General features: G+C 36.5%; 2 protein-coding genes across 2 annotated transcripts; both read right to left on the bottom strand.

Annotated features, from left to right (window-relative positions):
- Positions 1-1,820: 1,820 nt before the first annotated feature.
- LOC133878418 (uncharacterized) lies at positions 1,821-5,150 on the bottom strand. The gene is made up of 2 exons (XM_062316972.1): positions 4,769-5,150; positions 1,821-2,553 (listed from the first exon to the last, which is right to left on the bottom strand). Exon 2 carries the CDS (start codon positions 2,506-2,508, stop codon positions 2,098-2,100), a length of 411 nt encoding a protein of 136 aa, XP_062172956.1. The 5' UTR covers positions 2,509-2,553; positions 4,769-5,150; the 3' UTR covers positions 1,821-2,097.
- Positions 5,151-10,653: 5,503 nt separating this feature from the next.
- LOC133878160 (pentatricopeptide repeat-containing protein At5g59600-like) lies at positions 10,654-14,314 on the bottom strand. Its single transcript, XM_062316668.1, has 3 exons — positions 12,317-14,314; positions 11,754-11,829; positions 10,654-10,877 (listed from the first exon to the last, which is right to left on the bottom strand). Exons 1-2 carry the CDS (start codon positions 13,962-13,964, stop codon positions 11,762-11,764), a joined length of 1,716 nt encoding a protein of 571 aa, XP_062172652.1. The 5' UTR covers positions 13,965-14,314; the 3' UTR covers positions 10,654-10,877; positions 11,754-11,761.
- Between the last annotated feature and the right edge of the window lie 330 nt (positions 14,315-14,644).

Here is a 14,644-nt window from a genome sequence, read left to right as displayed (position 1 = left end):
TTCAAATGGTTGAATACAATAAAGATGTAGTCATAAGGGCACTTCACAGTAATGGACATAAGCCTCTACGGCTTAACCACCCCAATTTTTATTTTTATTTTTATTATTTTTTATCTCTTTTCTCTTTCTTTTGCTTCTTCAATTTCTCCTTATTTTGTTCAACTTGAAATCAACCTATTGTCAAATTCTCCCATTCCACAGGATGAACTAGCAATTTTATTTATTTATTTTTTTAAAAAATAAAAATAAAAAAAAAAAAATCAAATCTTTACAATTTACAGAAAGTGGTTAGAGTTTCTCAATATTCTAATGATATGATTAACATAAAGAATCACATGGTCGATCACTAATATTTTACGCATACCAAATATTCAAAAATAAATAAATAAATATATATATATATATATATTACACCAAAGCAGACTGTGTCTAAATCCCCCCAGGAATGTCTTTACCCCATGGCTCAACAATGCCCTAGCTTGATTTATCTAGCACTGAAAAAGCTATTTCCTAACATTCCTTTATTCTTTGGTTGGCAGCCTAGGAAAGACTTCAGAGTCTCAGACCAATGATTTCCTTAGCAGGGTATGGTCTTTCTTTTGATGTGATTTGTGCTTTATATAGTCAAGAGAAGGACTCTTGAATCTTGATCACCCTAATTTGTTTGAAAATGAGAAGGACATCCTCCACATTAGCAATACACGTAGTAGTGGGAGATGCTCACAATCCACATCAGGATATCTTCTTCCACTTCCCTAATTTTCAGGTTTTCAACAAAAGAAAGACATCCATGCCAGAAAATGCTATGGAAAAGTACCTGGAAAAAATAGCTCCAAGTACTCAGGCCTATTCAACAAAGACATAAAAAGAAACAAAAAATAAAATCAATTCACCATCGAATTTAAACAATACCACAGCCATTTCAAAGGGTATAAGACTAACCTGTACAACAAGGCTGAGCAAGCTTGTAGCAGATATGCACTGAGGCAACTTATAAAGATACCTCAAAAGAGTATTTTGAAAGTCCAACTGTGACTTACAACAACTCTCTTCCATGCTATGCTTCTCTTCACCCATTCAAGCAGTGCATGAAGTGATTTTAAAGAAGAAGAAAAAAATCCAATTTTTTCAAGTAGAATTGTTTTAGCCTTTAAAAATTTCCAGGAACCTATTCATTAGAGGCTTTGCATGGATATTCTCCACCAATTATTGTTTTAATCTTTAATTAATGCTCCAGAACACAGTTAATACAAGCTAATAAGATACATCGTTTGTCCACAAATTTAATCATTATCCTAACAATTCAATATGCATAAATTGAAAAACATCTGTAACATGGCATAAACACTTTCTTGAGGCAAGCTTAATGTGTTTCCTAAAGGATTTTATGCAGACATGGATCTACCAATTATCTGACAAATCCAAAAGTAAATAAATAGTAAATGAACACTCGCGCGCGCGCACACACAAAAATACGTATACAATGTAGAAGTACGAGAGAATGATCATGCATATGAGCCAACCATCAAATCATGGAGTAAAAAGGCTAAATGTGAAGTGCAATTATTTGTCTTGAGTTCAGATGGTATTCAATCATTGGTAGAATAAGAAACTGGAAAACTAACAAATTTTTAATCCAAGGAAATAAAGAAGAGATAAATACTATTTTAAGCATTGAACAAGAAGCAATGGCATTTTAACTAGAGGAGAAACAATGCTGTAAATTGAACAGACATATAAGTTGCAGAGCACAGGGTAGATGGCTTCTTATAAGTTGCAGAGCCAACATTAATATCAATTTAAAGAATGACAAAAGAAAATAGAAACGGCTTAAGGATGTCATGCATATTTATATAATACAAAAACTAATGAAACCATAATATACTATAGCATTATGGAAAATTACAACCAGCAGAATCAATTCCAAATCTCACAATCTAAATTAAAAAGGAATAATAAGGAACTGCCAAAATGGTGAACAAAAAACAAAAAACAAAAAATAGCATTATGAAACTAGACGTTTAATAGGTCACACTTCCTATCCCGCAATCCAGTAGTGTGAAATGGGAGAACCCATTGCTATAACAAGCCATAGTCTCACTTGCACTCAACACCTGCTTCGGCAGCTCGACGAGGCTTGCTTTTTCGCCTGCTTCCATTGTGCCGAAATCCATTAGACTTAGTTGAATCATCAGTGCTTGATCGGGTTCCATTACCATTTTCCTCCTTGACAGAATCTGCCTTCTCTTTTACCTGTGAGTTTCTTTTCCTCTTCTTTCCATTCTCTGTCGCAGAAGGACTCTTTGTCTCTTTGCTTGGAGTACCAGATTTTGCATTCTCACTGTCTTCCTCTTCTATTTTTTCAACTTCTTCATCAATGTCATCCTTTAGTGGTTTCTGTGGCCTTCCCCTTCTCTTCTGTGCAGGAATTTTCTCTTCCTCACCACTTCCAGGATCCTCATGATTGGTAACAGTTAACTTCTTCCCCTTTCCTCTACCTCTACCCATAATCTTAAAACCCAACGAAAGAACAACTCATACAAATGAAGATTTCTGTTAGACAGAAAACACGTATAAAGGAGTCAATATAACCTAAGATTGACTTTAACAGGTATTCACAGTCAAATCATAAATGTATAAACTTCTGATAAATATGGACATCTCCAGAAAATATAATGATCTTGTCATTCTATCATGTTTTATTCACAAAAACAACCAAACAGAAAGATATGCATGAGGTGCTTCAAAAAAGAAGGAATCCATATTGTCTTTCATGATGTTTGCAATAAATCAGTTCTCAAAAGCATAAACGACTGCTTTTGGGAATCCAAGAGATTACAGGGTCTTACTTTTCTCTTATATACATGAATTAAGGTGATGACTCTTTGAGCTAGAGGATCTCCTTCCCCCCATAAGAATGGAGTGGAGGGTGAGGTTTTGGGTTCATGGCTCACCGGATGTATGTGCTACCTACCAGAAAAAAAAGGTTATGATTCAATCCATTTTAATTTGACAGTAGTAGACATTCAGTTCTTCAGCAGGCTTCTTCAAATACCCCCCCAAAAAAAAATGGAGTTATAGCTATAAGGAGCTAGATAATGTGCCCTAACTAGTAAAGGGGTACCTAGTTGTAGCACACAACGTTCTAGTGAATGGGAAAAAAGGATTGAGATTTCAATTGATAGACATACGTTGAGTATAGAACATGTACGGTGCCTTGCCCTTGTCTTCACTGCTGGAGGCTGCAAATGACAAGAATCCTAACAATAAAGAAGAGGCATATGCATTGAATCCAATACAGATTTGTTCCTGGGCTGGTTTGGTTTCCATTGGAAATCAATACAACAGTTTATAGCTGAGTAGGATGTATCCAAAGGATGCATCTAAAGATAAAAATTTGATTACAGAACTTGCTTACTCCATTTGGTTGCCAAGAGAAAATTGGGAACCAGTTTTTGAAACATTGGTTGCTGCTGTTTTTAATTTTTCCACAAATAGCTGAACTTGATGAAGCTTAACAGTGTGCTTGGTACTTACAAGAAGAGGTTTGTTTTTTTACGGGGTGTATAGAAGATAGGGACCATCTATTTTTTCGTTGCAGCTTTAGCAAACGTATTGTGCGTGAGTTGTTGGGGCGTTGCATGATTGATGACCCTGTGGTTGAGTGGGATGAATAGTAAGGTGGGGGAATTGCAGAGTTGAAGGGTCAGATTTTACAAGTTAGTCTTTGTAAGTTGGTCCTTGGGGCTGTGGTGTATCATCTTTGGAAGAGGAGAAATGATTTAAAGCATGGAAATGTTGCTAGCTCAGAGGATCAGATGCTCAAACGTATTGATTGGGAAATTAGAGCGCGCATCATGGGAGTTGGGAAATTTGCCGATTCTAGTCTAAACAGATTCCTCTGCTGTAAATGGGGATTTCAAGATTGTATTCTATGTAAGTAACTGTTTTGGCTGATGTTTTTATGCAGCTTGAGTTCTGTATAGGTGAGATTTTTTCTCCAGTTGTTTTTTGCTGCTTGAGTTGTTTTGCTAGGTTGGTTTGCAGCAGTGGGTTGTCTCTGTTGCTTGTCTGCTTTTTGCAGTAGGGGTGTGTTGTATCAAGCTTCTTGCTGGAGAGTGTATTGTAATCCTGATGAGTGGTTATAAAAGTTGCTAATTCATCAAAAAAACAAAAACAAAACAAAAAACGAGAACAGGTTTGTTCTCTAAGCTCCAAAATTATGAAAAATCAACATTTATAATCGCTTCCTTTTTCTTTTTTCTTTTTTCTTTTTTATCTTTATTTTATGAAACCAGACACAGTCTATAGATTTGCCCTTCACAAAAGTCAATTAGAAAATGAACATCAAATAACCAAAGTCCTGCTTCAGCCGCAAACTAGAAAATTGTATCAGTTTACTCTCAATAGATCAAGGCGCACCAACATAAATCATGGGGAATCTAAACTCTTGAAGAGAAGTAACATACCCACAAAGACTCAATATGGGTAAAGGGCGAAATGAACACGAGAAGATTATTATATCTCGGAAAACAAAGAATCTGAACATAAGCTTTTAAAACAAAGCACAATCTCCAAAACCAAAAAATTAAGATCCAAGCAAAGAATGAACTTGATAGAACTCAAATAAATCCTATACAATACAACAACTTTCAACTTTCAGACCCCAGAAAAACCAAGAATGAAAGCAATATATCCAACAAGAAAGAAACCCATATATTCAAACAGAAAATCAATAGACAGAGATGAGAGAGGAAATGATACTGACCAGGTGTGAGAAAAAGTTTATCTGCATCTTCAACATGAAACCCATTACTTTAATCTGTTAAAGCACCCATATAAACTTAAAAGAGAGCAAAACCCAGATGCGTTTTCCTCTACCAGTGGATTTGCACAGTAAAGCTAAGAAAATAAGGATTTTTAATGGAGAAAACTATGATCTGAGGTTGAAATATTGGATACCCAGATCAAGAAACATTGAGATTCGAATGGATTAAGGATTAACATACGAGGTTTAACCAGTCGGCCCCCCCAAACAATTGGCCAAATGAAACAGCGGACGCAGGAGAGAGAGAGAGAGAGAGAGAGAGAGAGAGAGAGCGAGAGCTGAAGAGATATCTGTTGATTGGCTCTGTAGCCTGTGTGACCCCTGTGTAGTGTAAACTGAAATATGTCAAAAGAAAATTGAAAAAACAAGGGCGTTTTGGTAAATTGCATGAGGTTCAGAAGTGAGCTGTGCTCTACAAGAGCTCTTAGTTAAACTCACGTTCAAGCTCTCGTGTGGATCTAACGGGTAAAAAAAATACGAAAAAAAAAAAGTACAATTTGAAAAGTTGATGCCATTTGTCTCCGTAAGTGAAACCCAAAGACACCAATTTACGACTGCTTTAGGCAAGCAAAGGACAGCCATTGTGAGAGTTTTAAGTTTTAACTTGATATATGATAATATTATATAATATTAGGGTGACAATTCGGGCTCGTATTGTGTCATCAACCATCGGTATATTATTATATAGGTTAATTTGAAATCGATTTATTTAACTAAACGGGTAATACGACACGATTTACATAACTCATTTAATCAATAGACCATGTTGAATTGACCCAAACACAACCAATTTCAACTTGTTTCGACCCGTTTAATATAAATGGCCAAATATTTAGTGTAATCTTATTAACACAATTTCATGTCTTATAAACATAAATTATATTAATTATACACATTTAAACTACATTCATGACAATCAATATCAATTAACCATAACCATAATTAATAAAAATAATCTAACTTTTTAGTGTAATATCTAATTAAAATAATATTACAGTGAAATAATGTTCATTTACATAAACAAACACATAGCAATAAAAGAAAATAAGATTACATGTTTATTTGGATTTACACTTTTAGGGTTTTTATTTTTTAATGGCAATTTTTTTTTAAAAAAAAATAATAATTAATTTACACGGATTTTGCAAGTCACCCGCAGGTTGACCCGAAATTGACATGTTTTTAAATCATGTATAATCAGGCCGATTTGGTTTGGCCTAAATTCTATTTTAGTAAACTCTAACCCACTAATTTCGTATTGAATTTGTGTTAGGTATGCGGATCATATAAAAAATTGTTATCCTTAATTTTTTTTGCGGATTATTATAGTGTACTATTTAGATGAAACTAGAACATTTTTTTTTAAAAAAAAAAAAAAAAAGAAAATTAAGAAAGCAAATACAAGGTATATTTGGAGAAGATAAATGTTATTTCTTCAACTCCCGTCTAATTCTTATCCTACTTCAACAACTTTTTTTAAATCAACCATTGAACATGTAGGACCCATATGTAAGATATGTTTTCCTACATGTGGGTCCTACATATCCAATGATTAGTTTGAAAAAAGGTTGGACGAGAGTTAGACAACTCCTATCCAACTCTAACCTTTTTTAAAATCAACCATTGAATATGTAAGGCGCAAATATAGAAAAACAGATATAATAATCGGTCTTAAAGAAGGTTCAACGAGAGTAGGAGTCGAAGAAGTTGCAGGTCTCTTTCAAGAATATTGTGGTTCACAAGTAAGGATCTAAACACAATATTTTCATGCATGCATCAACTACAATTCATCGTCGAACCCAGGAGTGGAGCTAGCCCTAAGTTTGGGGGGGGGGGGGGGGGGGGGGGGGGGGGGTGTGGGTGGGATGCAACTAGAAAAAAAACGTCTAGAGATGACCCATCCCAAATGCTGGCTCTGCCCCTGGTAGAACCAATTATATTTCACTTATTAAATCTGTTGATGGTTGTTGGCTTAAGAATGGAGAGGATATTGGGGCCTATTTTGTTGAGCACTTTGAAAAATTATTCACATCGATCTCTTAATCCCTCATGGCAACAGGACCTCACTGACCTCTTCGATTCTGTCATTGCTGATTGGCTCTGCCCCCTATGCCATTGTAGAACTGAAACTGCTCAGCATCTCTTTCTTGGGTGCTCAGTGGCAAGAATCATCTGAAGGCAATCATGGATTGGTGGCGGCCAATTGATACTTCAATGTTTGAAGACCTTCCCATAGCTTTACTGGATCAAAGCTGTTTTGTAGGCTGGTAGCATCTTGGCAATTCATATATAATATCCAACTGTATGCAGCAATAACCATGTATACCATTTGGCTTACAAGAAACCAAACCCTTCATAATTCATCAAAGCCAGACATTGCAAAAATCCTGCGTCTCATCCGTATTACCTTCTATAATCCTGAGAATGGCTGGATGAAATTAGCTAGCCCCAAAAGATGAAGATTGGCAACTCCCTAGCCTCCACCAGGCAGTCATAAGTGATGACAAAGATAATTAATATTATAGTTGCAAACACAGCAAAACTGTCTTCCTTGGAAGTCAATAAGGGTGAAGCTAGCTTTTGCTGCTATTGTTAGCAGTTAGGCTAGCCGCTATGGCAATTAATCAACCTACATTGGCGCTTGAATGGGACATTTCCCCGTTCATCAAGGATGTCAAATCCTCGATCTCCTCTCATTCTCTCAATGGTCAGGGCATAAAGTTAGCAAGAAAGCTAATTCCAAAGCGCACTTAGTTGCTAAATTGACCGCTTTTAATAATTATATTTAGAAGTATTTCCGTAAATTCTCCCCCTTGATTTCTATTTGTTGGAGAAGTGGAAATTATTCTCCCCTCTCCTAGCTCCCCTAGTATATTGCTTAGAAGCAAAAGCAAATACAAAGAAAGAGAGCTAGAGCAAAACTAGGGAAGGTCCTTTCCATTGTCGAGAAGAATGGAGAGGCGCAACTGAGGGGAGGTGGCCAGGAATGCATGCATCTAGAAAAAAAGGTCTAGAGATGATCGACCTATTTTGCTACAAACTGGGCATAGAAGTTATCACTTTTTGACAATTAACTTTGACTTCTCATAAGGAGGTGGTAGGAATAGTATGAAGAATTAATATCTGAGATGATTGAGAAAATCTTCCGATCAACGGCGAGTAAGGGTGGCTGAGAGCACGAAGAATGACTGACCAACTCGCTGCCTTTCTTCACCTTCAAGCTAGAAAGGCTGTGGGGTTGTAACCCCTTTGGCTTATTGCTCTCCTTTCTATTGCATGTGGGGTTGATAGCATTGGATCCAAATTAGAATGTACGCATCAGTGAAAAAGAAATTAACCTTCTTATTTTTGTTTTTAATTAGAGAAAAGCGTTAATTAAATATTGTGAACCGAATTTTTGAAAATGTATTTTCATGAAATACAGTTTTGGATTTACATGTATTATAGCAAACGCTTGACGTGCTGACTTATTAATTAAGGCATTACTTGCAAAAGAATAAGTAAACGATGGATTCATTTATAAAAGGAAAAAATAAAAATAAATAAAATAAGAATGATAAAGTTTTTCTCCAAATTAAGTTGGAGCAAAATTTTTCAAATTCAATCTATTAAATTGACATTTGTCCTTAAAGCATATGAGCATCACGTGCTCTATCAATAGATGTCATTTAATAAACTATATTATAGAAATTTTCTCAAACTCAATTTAAAGGAAAACTTTATCCAAATAAGGGTAACATTATTTTTCAAAAATGAAAAAAGAGAACAGTAGACATGGAGAGAGAGAGAGAGAGAGAGAGAGAGAGAGGTTGGTAATGATTCTTATATATTCATATTAAATAATGAGAAATGTCATATACTATACTTTTATTTCACCCTATCTTGTTGGGCTGATGTGATAATACTCGTCACTTTTTGAATTTTTTTATTTCTTTTTTAAAAATGACTGATCTAAAGACAGTAAGATGGGAGTGGAATGACAGTGGTTGCAGTATATAGCATTTCTCAAAATAAGCAACCTAAAAACAAAAGGAAAAAAAGAAAGAGAAAGGGATGAATGGGACAATGCATGTATGGTACACAAGATGCTTGGACCATTTTGCTTATCTTTATGCTTTTATTCAATTATCTTGTACTCTTTAAAGTTCATTTCGGGTGACCAATGCAACCACCTAATAAAGAGCCGTCTTATTTAAGTTGGGTAGGTTAACTTGTTGAAGAAGAAAAACCCAAAAAAAATTCTTAAGGATGATTAAACAGGTTATCAATCCACGGCCCAACCCAATCTGTATTCATGATTTTAAGAAGTTCAATCCAAGTTCAAGTCAACCCCAATTTGGTTTCCCACGGCATTGGTATTCACTAGTTGGATATACCTATCGGTGGTAATTTGTGTTCGCATGTCAAGATTGAGTCGTGTCGAGACATGAATATAAGACTATATAGGTCAACTTTAACCCGACCCATTTAATTAAACAAGTTAAACTCATCAACGCTAACCTACTCATTTATTTATATTGGGTTCATATCGAGTTCATGAATCAATGTAAAAAATTGTCAGCCTTACATATACTTTCCATTTCTCCAAAACTCTCATTTCAAATGAAGTGGAAACTGGTGAAATTCATGTGAATCTTTGGGGTTGCTAAATCATGGATGCTAGAAGCGTCTCCAAGCTGTCGCAATTTGCAAATGTCAACATTAATTCATATTGTCAATTAATTGGGTATAGTTTAGTAACCAACTAAAGCATAGGTTTTTGTAGTAAGTCCATTACAAGCACCCCATATTGTTGGAAGACAAACTCATGACAACATAGAGCAAACAATTGCATAAATAATCTCATTATAGGATCCACTGTTATGTGAGAGGAGTTATTGCCCCCAGAGTACTAACTAATTACCTGCATCTTTCTCTGTTTTCTGTCATTCCTAGTTAAAAATAAATAAATAAATAAATCTTGGGTATAGTTATTTTGGAGATTTGGCTTAGGTGTTGTTAAAAAAACTACATATTTTACATATTTTTTGTAGTTTTTTCAACGGTTCAAATATAATTTCCTCTTATCTTTTTAAGAAAAACTTGGAATTAATTTAAACCAGTGAAAAAAAATAAAGAATATATATATATATATATATATATATATATATATATATATATGCTGTTGATTTTTTTAGAGCACCTAATCCAAATCTTTCTTTTGGTAAGTGAAAATCTTGGAATAAGTGCTCAAACCGAAGACAACCACAAAATTTAGTAACTTTTATGGGTGTCACAAAGTCATGGAGCAAACAATGCATTAACTCATGTCTCAAGAATAAACCTTTTCATGCCTAGAAAACTCGTGCCTCCGACCGACCCGACCGATCTGTTGACTTCCGATAGGGGTTCGCTCGGAAGTTGTATTCTTTTTTGAAAGAAAGTTGGATCATAAGTGATTCTTCAAATTTCCGACGAATCTAACCCATCCCGACTTCATTGTTTTACTTCAAACGGAACTAGAAGCCACCGTCTTCCAATTTCCAAGCCGGCCTCCAAGCTGACGTTGTCGGTGTCGGCTCAGCTCAACACCGCCTAGAGTGTGGGTCAGCTCAGAAGGAAAATTTGACTTGCAACCTCCATGGGGTCAGAAGTCAAAGGATGAGCGTTTCCGACCAGACAGGTCGGTGCCCACCTCTAGACTCACTAGGAATTCTTTCCAGTTTAACTTGAAGTGAGGCTATAATAATGGCTGGAAGAAGTAAACATACCTAGAGATTTCAACGTTGCTAAGAAACGATTCAGCCATTCAAACCATATGATAAAAGGGGAGAATTGATTCAAGATTCAAGATCTGGAAATAGAAAAAAGCATAAAAACAAAGAAATAGAAAAGGGGGGAAAGCATCAACGCTTGAACTCAAAAGGACAGACAATATGCATCTTTTGGGTTGAAATATCACATGTATGACTGTCGCATGATCAAGTGAATATGTAGTTACATCATGACACTCATCCTACCAAGAAGTTGCTGCATCACTGATATGAGCATCGGAGCATTCTGTTTTCTTCTACATTTCAATGAATAATGAGATTGCATCAAAAAATGGTGCAAAGAGAAATCATACTCATGTAATGGCACAATTTATTGTATCTCTATTTGTGCAGAGAAACAAAATGCTCTTATAAGATTTAACACTGAAGTGTATATTTATAAAAAAAATCTACTAAATTTTGGAAAGGCTTATGCTGCACCAATGAGAATCCTAGTTGCGGAACTCCAAATGATATGTTTGTCCTAAAAAAAATTAAATTCGAAGTGTACAGGGAAAAGTTATTTAAAGAAGAAGAAATAAAAAAGTAAAGGGGAATTTAGTGCAGAAATGACAGCCCCAAATATATATTTGGAACTATTGGACGTAATACCACTCCCTATGACCACTCTAAAAATAGGCCTATTGGGCGTGATGTCAAGGTCCATAAAATATTTGAGTTATCTCCCTTAACACCAATAGGTTTTAGGTGAAATGGCAGCTCACGGTCTGACAAATGGTATCAGAGTCAGGAAGTCATAAGATCGAGTCACGAGAATGTTATCGTGAGGGAGAGATTGTTGGGACACAATACCGCTTTCTATGTCCACTCTAAAAACAGGCCTGTTGGGCGCGATGTCAAGGTCCATAAAAGATTTGAGTTATCTCCCTTAACACCAATCGATTTTAGGTGGAATGGCAACTCATGATCTGACAAATGGTATCAGAGCCAGGAAGTCATGGGATCGAGTCACGAGAACCTCATTGTGAGGGAGAGATTGTTGGGACACTATACCGCTCCCACAAGCTTGTTGGGCACGATGTCAAGGTCCATAAAAAATTTGAATTTGTCTCCCTTAACATCAATTGGTTTGAGGTGGAATGACAGCTCATGGTCTGATAGGAACTACTGACCTTGCTGTTTAACCCCAAAATCCAGTAGCATCTACATCATTCAACCCTGCATCATCTTTTTTCTCTCTGACATTTTCTGCCATAAGAGAAAAATAAAGGGAAAAAACATAAAATTCAGAGGAATGTCAAGATAGGGTTCGTTATTAAGTTAACTCATACACATTTCCTTCTTTGTTAGAGATTTTTTATTGCTCCTGTAATTTGATTTGGGAAATAATAATAATAATAACAATAATAATAATAACAGGCCAATACCCATTTTCCTATTGTTAACTGCATAACAGAAATGACATCCACTTCTTATACTCGGGTCACGGAAAAAAATTGACGTGAAAGTAGTTATCAACAGTCATATTCCAAATTTATTACCTAGATTTCAAAATTTTTATGCTTCATCTGAGGCTCTGAGCCTTTCCAAATTCATACCCTTTTATAAGTTAAATAATTCTGAAGTATGTCGTATACAATTTCAACGGAAGTTTAAAATCTCATCTATAATTGGACAGGTGGATATATGAAATTGAAATCTCTATGAACTGAATGTATTACAGTAGAGCACGTACCTGCTCCCATTTTTACTTCATCACTTTCTTTTTCCTCTCCAACAAAATCATTTCTCTTCTCTACCCAACTAAAACCAGACTTCTTAAGAATGTTCTTTTCCCTCATCATCTTCCTTACATTCTCAACTTCTTCCCAATGTCCATCAGCAGCATAAATATTTGACAGTGTCACATAACCTCCAGGTTTCTTCAACTCCATCGACAGAATATCCTCAGCCATCATTTTAGCCAGATCTCTTCTTCCGTGGATTTTACAACCATTTAAGAAAGCTCCAACAATTGACTCTGGGACTTGTGTTGGCATCTCCTTCATCAACTCATAAGCTTCTACGATCCTCCCTGAACGACACAAAAGATCAACAACACAAGCATAATGCTCTTTTCCAATATCAATCCCATAACCCTCTTTCATTGTCCTAAAAATCTTCACACCTTCCTCTACTAAACCACTATGGCTGCATGCAGAAAGAATGCAGATAAAAGTCACTTCATTTGCCTGCATTCCTTCTTCTTGCATCCTCCCAAACAACTGTATTGACATACCAACCATGCCATGCTTCCCATAGCACCCAATCATGGCATTCCATGATGCGATATTCTTGTCAGGAATCCTGTCAAAGACACTTCGAGCAATTCTAACATTGCCACATTTTGAATACATGTCAATAAGAGCACTAGCAACAAAGACATTAATATCAAGCCCCATCCTGTAGATCAACCCATGAATTTCTCTCCCTCTTTCAATTGAACCCAACAATCCACATGCAGGGAGTAGTCCTGTCACAGTCACGCCATTGGGTTTAATCCCAAAAACCAACATATTCCGAAACAATTTGAATGCTTCTCCAGCTTGCTGGCTTTGCGCGAAGCCGGAAATCAACGCATTCCAAGTAACCAAATCAGGAAGCAACCCTGCTCTAGTCATTCTAGAAAAAAGCGCAAACACTCTATTCGTATCTCCAGACCGAGCATAACCAGCTATCATCACATTCCATGTGAAATCATTCGGTTCCAGCCCTTCCAACTTCATCCGCTCAAACAACACAAGCGCCTGCTCGGTCTTGCCTATGTTACAGTAACCACATATCATCGATGTCCAAGAAGCGACATCTCTACTAACCATTCTATCAAACAGACGACGAGCACAACACACTTTCCCACATTTACAATACATATCAATCAAAGCATTTGCAACTGATACGTCATTTTCAAAATCCATTTTCTTCACCACAGCATGAACTTCCCTTCCCTTCTTTACATCCATCAAACCAACACACGCTTTCAACACAATCGAAAACGTGAATGTATTGCCAAGATTGCCCAGTTCCCGCATCAAACAAACATACCCAATAGCATCCTCAAAATACCCATTAAACGCGGAAGCCAATGCCATCCAATTCAACGCGAAAACATTCGGGTTTTGAATTTTATCGAACACGAGCCTCGCCGACCTTACGTCCCCACAACTTGCATACATCCCAACAAGCTTTGAATTCAAGGACAACACTGTCACGTCTCTCCCAGTAGTCAACAACATTGCATGAACTTGCTTGCCCGGTCGCAAAGCCTTTTCTTTCAGGCATTTTTGCAAACACAAAGCGAACCAGTCTGGGGACAAGTTGAACGACCTAAAAGACGGTCTCTTCATTATTTGATGAAGTACCCCATGAACGCGCAAGTATAATCCAAACCCATGAATGTACTATAGCCTTCTTTAGCGTATGAAGCTTGTGATCTATATATAATCGAATCAAGAACCAGAAAACAAGAACAGCGAGTGAGTAACACAAAAGCAGCGTACCCAAATCTGTGATCGATATATCTATTGAATTATCAGCTTCGTAGGTTTGGATTTTCGATTCAGTTGGTGAGGTAGAGATTGCTTTTTTGAGTATGATTCTTCATTTCTTTGCGGTAGGGGCTTCATTAATTCTGCCCAATAGGTCCGCTTTCCTTCGGACACTCGCCTGTAACGACTTGCCGTTTTGAGTCGACGATTTGCCGTTTGATTTCGACGACTTGCCTTTGCGCTCGACGTTACAAGTGTGACTTATGCAAGCTCTATCAGACCTGGCCAAACATTTTAATAACAGTGAATTGGGGTAGTTGTTTTGCAGTATATTTGAGAAGCGTGAAAAATATTGAATAGCATGCAGTAGGAGTGTACAAACGGAGCAGTTATAACCGCTTTAAAACCGCTAACTGCTTATAATCGCTAACCACTAACCGTTTATAACCGCTAACCGCTTTTAAAAGCGATTATAAATAACTGGTAACCGCTTAGGCGGAGGCGGTTATAGGGTTTGGGGAAAGCGGTTAATAACCGCT

Source organism: Alnus glutinosa, chromosome 9 (assembly GCF_958979055.1).
Source record: "Alnus glutinosa chromosome 9, dhAlnGlut1.1, whole genome shotgun sequence".
In the NCBI taxonomy this organism is placed as follows: Eukaryota; Viridiplantae; Streptophyta; class Magnoliopsida; order Fagales; family Betulaceae; genus Alnus; species Alnus glutinosa.
The sequence above is the reverse complement of the archived record's forward strand: the minus strand, read 5'-3'. Positions and strand labels throughout refer to the sequence as shown.